The sequence below is a fragment of the Nicotiana tabacum genome, chromosome 23 (genome assembly GCF_000715075.1).
Source record: "Nicotiana tabacum cultivar K326 chromosome 23, ASM71507v2, whole genome shotgun sequence".
Taxonomy (NCBI): Eukaryota; Viridiplantae; Streptophyta; class Magnoliopsida; order Solanales; family Solanaceae; genus Nicotiana; species Nicotiana tabacum.
The window spans coordinates 8,950,096-8,959,478 of NC_134102.1; the positions used below are offsets into that span (position 1 = coordinate 8,950,096).

Consider the following 9,383-nt stretch of genomic DNA (forward strand, 5'->3'; position numbering starts at 1 on the left):
CAGTTGAAAGGAATTCAAATCCTTTAGACTTAATTCACACAGATATTTATGACATGAAGTCAATACCATCTCGCGGTGGAAAGAAGTATTTCATAACTTTTATTGACGATGGTACTCGATATTGCTATGTTTACTTACTGAATAGTAAAGATGAAGCAATAGACGCATTCAGGCAATACAAAAATGAAGTTGAAACGCAACTTAACAAGAAAGTAAAAATGATAAGAAGTGATAGGGGTGGTGAATATGAATCTCCTTTTGAAAAAATATGTTTAGAATATGGAATTATTCATCAAACAACAGCCCCTTACACGCCCCAATCTAATGGGATTGCGGAAAGAAAGAATCGCACATTAAAGGAGATGATGAACGCGTTGTTAATAAGTTCTGGTTTGCCACAGAACTTGTGGGGGAAGCCATTCTTACGGCTAATCGAATATTAAATCGAGTGCCCCATAGCAAAACACAATCCATTCCATATGAAAAATGAAAAGGAAGGAAGCCCAACTTGAATTATTTTAAAGTGTGGGGGTGTTTGGCAAAAGTGCAAGTTCCTAAACCCAAAAGGGTAAAGATAGGACCGAAAACCGTTGATTGTGTTTTCATAGGATGTGCGACAAATAGTAAAGCATATCGATTTTTGGTTCATAAATCAGAAAATCCCGACATTCATAATAATACGGTTATAGAATCAGATAATGCTGAGTTCTTTGAAAATATATATCCGTATAAAAAGGAATGTGAGTCGTTTGGTGAAGGATCTAAATGACCTCGGGAAGAAATAAAAGAAAGTACATGTAATTAGGAGGATCCAAGACGTAGTAAACGTCAAAGAACGTCTAATTCATTTGGACCAGATTTTGTGACTTTCTTATTGGAGAATGAGCCTCAAACATTTAAAGAAGCTATGACTTCTTCGGAATTATTGTTTTGGAAAGAGGCAGTTAACAGTGAAATAGAATCCATATTGAACAACCATACATGGGAATTGGTTGATCTTCCTCCTGGAAATAAACCTTTGGGTTCTAAATGGATTTTTAAGAGAAAAATCAAAAATGATGGCACTATTGATAAATTCAAGGGGACTCGTAGTCAAAGGGTATAAACAACGAGAAGGTCTAGACTACTTTGATACATACTCTCCAGTTACAAGAATTACGTCCATACGGATGTTAGTAGCATTAGCTGTGGTGTATGGTCTTAAAATTCATCAAATGGATGTTAAGACAGCCTTCTTAAATAGAGAGTTGGAGGAAAAATTTACATGGAACAACCTGAAGGGTTTGTGGTTCCAGGTAAAGAAAAGAAGGTATGTAGACTTGCTAAGTCTCTTTACGGACTAAAACAAGCACCCAAACAATGGCATGCGAAATTTGACCAAACAATGTTGTCAAATGGTTTTAAGATAAATGAATGTGATAAAAGTGTGTACATTAAAAATGTTCCAAATCACATAGTCATTGTTTGCCTATATGTGGATGATATGCTGATAATGAGTAATGACATTGCCAACATAAATGCTACTAAGCGTATGCTCAATAGCAAGTTTGATATGAAAGACTTGGGAGTTGCTGATTTAATTCTGAGAATTAAGATCCATAAGACTCCTCAAGGTCTGGCATTGTCACAATCTCATTATATTAAGACAGTACTTGAAAAATTCAAGCACTTGGGCTTTAAAGTTGCAAAGACTCCAATTGACGTGAATCTTGCATTAGCAAAGAATAAAGGCCAAAGCATATCACAATTGAATTATGCTCGTGTGTTGGGATGCTTAATGTATATCATGAATTGTACACGACCAGATATAGCTTGTGCTATAAGTAAACTGAGTCGATATACGAGCAATCCAGGCCAATCTCATTGGATGGCAATGAAACGAGTTTTGGGATATTTAGAACATACCCAGAACTTTGACTTGCACTACAGTAAATTTCCTGCGGTGATTGAGGGATACTGTGATGCAAATTGGATCACCGGTTCAACTGATTCTAAGTCCACGAGTGGATATGTATTCACTATTGGTAGAGGAGTGGTATTTTGGAAGTCGTCCAAACAAACATGTATTGCCCGCTCTACAATGGAGGCTGAATTCATAGCCTTAGATAAAGCTGGTGAAGAAGCTGAATGGCTCCGGAATTTCTTGAAAGACATTCCATTTTGGCCCAAACCGTTGGCACTAATATGCATACATTGTGATAGTCAAGCGGCAATTGGAAGGGCTGGGAGCGTTATGTATAACGGTAAATCTCGTCATATACGACGAATACATAAAACCGTTAGGCAATTACTCTCTAGAGGAATTATCACGATTGACTATGTAAAGTCAAGTGATAATGTGTCGGATCCACTTACAAAAGACCTAACTAGAGAGGTAGTTGAGAAATCATCAAGGGGAATGGGGCTATGGCCGAGAACAAGTCATTGTGGCGGTAACTCTACCTAGAAGACTGGAGATCCCAAGATCTAGGTTCAAGGAGATCAAACAAAGTCATTAATGACGGTTCAATATTGTCAAATAAAATTTTAGTCCGTTCTCGTGATGAGACAATGTTCAGTACCAAGGATAAAGCATTAAGGCTTTTTAATAATTTCTAAATTTGATACGGGGTATATCAAATAGTGTATCTACAGGATGACACGTTTAGGAATCACCTATGTAAGTGTGAAGTGTTAGCCGCTTCAAGGAAAACTTTGTAAGGCCAGTTCTCTACGCATTTATGAAATCAGGCGGTGTTCATGGCTGAAACGAACACAACAATGAGAACCAAAGACGGTTAAGGGTTGATTGTGTGACTTATAGTTGTCTAGGTATACACCAAAGATCGACGGTTCAAAGATATCAAATCTACCGATTGACCGAGTATATCCGACATAAGTTTACTACGGAAAGTTCAAAGGGAAACCTACTTATCCAGATGCGATTAATCCTTGCTTGCAAATCACACAGTTTTTCCATGCATACTTCCATGATATAGCCATTCCCCATTCATGTGGGGGATTGTTGAGGTTTTCGTTATTTAAGATGAAATAGTCTTAAAATGAGGGTGAATGGGAAATGGAGGAAAAATGAAATTTTTGAGTAAAATTTTAAGTTTCTCCCTCTTGACAATGAGACATTATCCCATATTGGAAGAGGAAAAGATTTTTTGGTGGGTATATATATAATTGCCCTTCTTGTAGCTCTTAAAGAGATAAGAAGAAAGCAAGCCTCGTGCTGTCGTCGTCGTCGCTCGCTCGGCTCGGTTTCGGCTACGGCTACGGCTTCGGCTTCGGCTTCGGATTTGGATTTGGATTTGGATTTGGATTTGGTCAAATGATCGATTGATTGATTAATTTTTTGGACCAAATTTATTTGTTAATAGTAAATATTAACGTAAGATTATCCGCATTTGTAACGGATATTTTTCAATCCGTGTATTGACCACCAGCTGCAATAGCAGCCGCCTAATGCTCTTCCCACCATGGCCAAGTGCTTGCTCCACAAACAAACTAGTGCATGCTCCACCATGGAGGATGGAGGGTCGTTCATCTTCAAAGCTGACTGCTATATATATGTGCAGCAGCTGTTGAAGAAAGTCACGAACGAAAAACGAAAATAACACAAAACTGAAAACGCTCAACTATGGCTATACATTACACTCCTTCCTCTCAGCATTTCCATACGATTTTTTGAGTTTCTACTCCTTTGTTCTACATTGTTTTAACTTCAAACAAAGCAACTGTAAGTGTGATTTGCTACCGAACTTTGTGTTTGCTGAAACACTGGGGTTTGAAGTACCGCTACACTAGTGTGTGATTCGTTCTATCCTGGGAGGAAATAATCCATAACCTTGGGTACTAGGAGGGGATTAAATTCCTTAAGGAAACACTGTGAATTCAGTGGGCTCGAATTAATTACTGTTTCATTACGATAATTTATATTTTACAGAATTATTATTTACAAATACAACAATATTGGCGGGACTAATAATTACCACCGCCGCCAATCACCACAGTCGATTATCATCACCACTAGCTACTACTTACAATCATCACCGCCAATATAATCACTACTAAGAACCAGTAGTGTTTATATATATATCGCCAACCACCACAACAGTCACCACTATCATTTGCTATTACTATCACCCATTGCAGTTATCAGCCGCCACCATCAACTACCACTATCAACCACGCCAACCATCATTGTCACCAACACCCTTAGTCGATACTTACAACTATCACTGTTATCCATCACCACCGCCACCCGCCATATAACTTTTTAAAAAAGTGCTATTGGAATAATATTACACTTTTTTATTTGAATTTTATATTTATTAATTTTTAAATAAATACAAGTTTTATACATTCAGATGTTGAGAAAACAAACAAAGTTAATTAAACAATATTTTAATATTCGGATATTTTTATCTTAATAAAAAAAAAAGGAAGGGGCTTTAAGTCCATTGTTACTCAGTATTTGTCATTTTGAAATTGATTCGATAGCATCTTATTTGAATTTTGAAATGATTGATATGAACTCTATCAGCTTAAATGCGTTTGATTTCTTGAAACAAGAACAGCTTCGAAACTTCAAAATTACTGCTAGGCTTACTTTAAGGAGTAATAGTTTCTTGGAAATTAGGAGCTGAGATAAAAATGAAAATTATCATTTGAATGAGTCAATAAATATTTACTTACCTAAATTGACATTATAGATAGATTGTGTTAAATGCTCACCTTCTCTAGTCTTCTCCTCTATTGTCACGTTCTGAAGAAAGTAGACACCAAAAAAGGAAAAAGAAAAGGTTAGGGACACTAGTGGAGAAAACCAGGCTAGATAGCAACACCTGAGAATTTGTTGTTATTTTATTTGTCACTTTCTTATTCTTTAATCAACCGGGTCCCTCTTTGTCCGAGAGTCAGTCCAAAGAATAAAGTTAAAAATTATTAACAAGTATATATTTATTTAGAATTTTTTTTTTGAATTATACTCCTCTGTTCTTAATTAGAAATTTCGTATTTCATGTATGACATGGATTTTGATAGCGAGCGTTTTATAACCAATAAGTGAATTTTTATTTTTTGCGAGAATCCAAATTAATTAAACTTCAGAGAGGATATTAAACATCGAATGAAACCAAAACTAAAGATATTCGGCAAAAGTTCAGTCTGATGTGTTGTTTTAATCATAGAAGACGAAGCAGACTGCTTTACAGCCTCAATCATTAAAAGGATATTGGACTATTATTATCGTGACTGTACGGTATATTAATTAAATAGAATTCACCCTTTAAATGTGCGTTCCAACAAAAAAGGAATCACTTAATTTATGTGGCTTTGTTTGGAGAATTAGGCTCAATGATATATAGAAGAAAAAAAGAAGCAAACGATCTCTAATAGAAAAAATAAGTTACATGATGGGAATCTTTGGTTTAGAATAAGAGACCGCCTTTTCTAATTGCGTGATCATATAATTTAAAATTTTAAAGTTCTAATAAAGAGTATATTTTTTTATTTATTTAATTATGTATTCAAATACACATAATAGGTAAATATTTATTTATAAGTGAGAACAATCTTCCACAAAAATTTAGACATGGAAAGTCTAGAGTATTGTTAATTGTTAAAAGAGTGCCAAATCAAGTCAAGTAACATGTTTGTCTACATGTTTGACTAAGTCAAGATTGTCTTAGTCAATCTTGTGACTGCAAGTTAAATATCCGTTGACCTTCTTTGTTAACCAAAAAATAGATAACCCTAAAAAAATGTTGACATATGCAGTGACTGTATTGCAAGAATTAATACAGTCGTAGTAACATAGTGTCTATGTATATAGGAAATTATACTATGTATATAAGTTTAAAATTACTTTTTATAAATATGTATTAAACTTTAAATATTCTTTGTATCCCTAAAATTACTATATATCACTTGCATTAGTCCTATATTTTAACAATGAAATATTAGCGTGCAAACAGAGGCCACGTTGCATAGTGAAAAGAAAATCAAAGAAAGCTACTAACTTCTTTGTCGATGGTATATATGCTAGCTCATGGGAAGCTTCTTGATTACAGATATTATTTCTTAAAAAATTATTTCTTAAAAAAAAATATTTCCTTTGTTTATAGTGGGGGGTGGGGGTGGGGGTGGGGGTGGGGAGGGGGGTGGGGAAGGCAGCAAGAAAAGAAAGCTAGTACTTTCATGTATGCAAATTTCTCATCCATTGTCTTCAGACACCTCAAATTTTTCACTACTGGAGGAATATTGTTGGAAGTTTTCAAAGCTAATTTGGACACTTTTGCAAAGATTAGCTAGAATAGCACACAGTAACAGACAAGAAAGCTTTTGGACACTTTTGCAAAATTAGCTAGAATAGCACACAATAACATACAAGAATAGTTACACTTTCCAGTCCCTGACCAGTAGTTTAATTTCTTTTGCAACTTGTGACCATATATACATTACTCAGTTTCAGTTTATTGAACCTATTTTTTTTTGGTCCGTTTCCAAAAAAAAAAAGATCCTTTTCTAAATTTGGAAACAATTTTACTTAAACTTACAATTCTACCCTTAATGAAAAACTTTTATAACCACACAAATACTTTGGGCCCCTTTTTAATTGTTTAGGACCCCAAATTTTAAAAATCTTCATTTTTTCTTAAACTCCGTGCTCAGTCAAACAGGTTCACGGAATGAAGGGAGTACTATATTATAAGTTCTTAGATTCCATGTGCCCCACCCAACCCCATTAGCTCTTTTAGCTAATGTTTTAAACATTATTAAACAATTCATTTTTCTCTAAAGTTTGTCGTTTTATACAGTAACAGTGAAATATTTTTATACATATCAATTTAAGTACCTACACATAAGCAGGGCTAAAATTTTAATAAATTTTAGAACGACGATTTTAAAAGTTAATAATTAAGTTCTAGATAATTATGTTCTAGACTTCTCAGTATAAATACACTGTTCGGCCGAACTTGTATCTTAACTTTTACCTATATGTACTTGAATTTATAATAACAAGTAACTCTCTTTATCAAGCCTCATGAGATAAACGGAAAGATGACTATAATCAGTAGTATATTGTAACATATTTTGAGTTTAACTTTTATACTCGTAATACAAAAAGGAGGTTACCTGGGAAAAAAAAAAAAAACTACGAGTACCCATTCACAAAAAGTAGAAAAAGTAATCTGAAAATATAAGACTACGAGCTGCAATACATTAAACTATTATAATGCTTACACAGATAAAACTTAATTCCATTAATTTTGTTTTTACACGTCAAGTGTTATAAAGTAAAATCCTTTTCTCTATATAAACTATTACTCCTTCAAACCAATTCGACAAGCCTCTAGTTTTTCCTGATCATCAACATGATCAGTTCATACCCTAGAACCGTCGGCACCGCCGCCATCACCACCGTAGACTGCCAGAAACAAGTCCGGTCATGGCGGCTCCTCCGCTCTCTCATAGAGCTACTCATCCCCACCTGCAATTGCACCTTTGTTGAAGATCAAGAAGAAAATGAACATCACAAAAGCTTAAATTTTGCCTACAACTACAATCACCGCCGCCCGCCACCGTCGTCATCTTCCTCGAATATTACAGGGACCATCTTTGGCTATCGCCGTGGAAAAGTCAGCTTCTGTATCCAAACAAACCCTAAATCCGCCACACCAATTCTCCTCCTTGAACTTGCTGTCTCCACCTCCACTCTTGCCAGGTATTGGACTGTGTGACCCTCTAGTTTAAAATTTTAAGTTGTTAGAGAAAGTATTCTTTTAACTACTCCCTCTTCAAAATAGAACATATTCTAGAGTCAAACATTATAAAATTTGATCAATATTTTAAATTTTTTTTTTAATCATATTGACATGAGAAAAATTACTAACTCGTATAGTTTTTGAATATCTAAATTTTAATTTAAAAATATTGAGTTGAGCTAATCCAATTTAGCTTCGAAATTTAGTCAAATTGACTCTCCAAAAGCGAAATATGTCATCTAAACTGAAATATAGGTAGTAGTTTAATTATATTGTGTCTCAATAAGAATTTGAATTTTTTATGACCCAAACACGTGAAATATTTTTTACTTTTTGAGTGGCGGTGATATTTGAAGCAAGATTTTTGTATCACGTTGAAAGTGTTATAAAAACCTTAAACTATATATTAGAGAGAAGACTCTTTTGAATTATTTAATTATATTATGTTTAAACGCCAGGGAAATGAATGGAGGGATTGTGAGAATCGCATTGGAGAGTGGCAGTAATGGTGAAAATCAATCGCTTTTGAGGATGTATTGTAATGGTAAAAAAGTAGGGTTTGCTGTGAAAAGAAAACCTACAAAAGCTGATTTACAAGTATTGGGACAAATTGAATCAGTTAATGTGGGAGCAGGGACTATTCATGGGAAAGATGATGATATTATGTATCTTAGAGGAAAATTTGAGAGGGTCCATGGATCTTATGATGACTCAGAATCATTTCATTTAATTGATCCTGAAGGAAGTATGGGTCAAGAATTAAGCATTTACTTTCTACCTTCTCGCGACTAATAACATGTTTGAGACTGAGACGTAATTAATAGTCCTCGATGATCAGTACTTTGGAGACCATTCCTCTACTATCCGTTGTTGGACTCAGGATTTATCTCATCCGAAGCTATCATTTACTCGAGTTTTATCTTATCTGAAGCTACCATTTACTCGTCGGACACTATATTTTGGGCAAGATAACGTTCATTCAAGTACCAGAATTGAGGTTTTCCTAAGTTTTTCATGCATGGGATTAAGCTATGCAGATGTTTCTAGTCATTTTTAATTTTCTTGATTTTATATCCTTTGTTTATGAGTTTCTCTTGGGTGTAGCCATGCAACCCTTATTTTTTGAGTTATGCATAATTGCATGACTTTTTCCCTGTGGGAATGTTTGTATGGGGTGTTTGACAACAACCTAAGATGAAACTTTGTTAAAATAAAATAAAAAGGAGGACTTCTTTTGCTTATTTTCGTTTAAGTTGATTGTTATGATTTATTCAATCATCATCCATTTTTGTGTTTCGGAAGATAGATTTAACAATTTCTATGTCATGATACACATTACTGAAATTCTAACATTTTACAAACCCATTTTACCACTAGATAGGGCACCTAGTGTAGAAGGATCATAATAAAGGACATAGGGTTTGTCAAGAGCTATAAGGTTCAAATCTGCTAAGAATAACAAATAAACCAACAAAACAAAGTTTCGAGTTCTTATGTTTGTTTGGATTTTACTGTTATTATTATCATAAATAGGAGAATAAAATCTAATTAAGGTACATCAGATACTAGTTTGTATGGTGACCAACGTTTCTGATTTTTATTTTCTTGGGACAAAAATAATGTTTAGAT

The 9,383-nt window shown here is 34.4% G+C and overlaps 1 protein-coding gene across 1 annotated transcript; it reads left to right on the plus strand.

Moving 5' to 3' along the window:
- Positions 1-7,301: 7,301 nt before the first annotated feature.
- LOC107801006 (protein MIZU-KUSSEI 1) lies at positions 7,302-8,995 on the plus strand. Its single transcript, XM_016624270.2, has 2 exons — positions 7,302-7,714; positions 8,213-8,995. Exons 1-2 carry the CDS (start codon positions 7,365-7,367, stop codon positions 8,544-8,546), a joined length of 684 nt encoding a protein of 227 aa, XP_016479756.1. The 5' UTR covers positions 7,302-7,364; the 3' UTR covers positions 8,547-8,995.
- Positions 8,996-9,383: the final 388 nt, after the last annotated feature.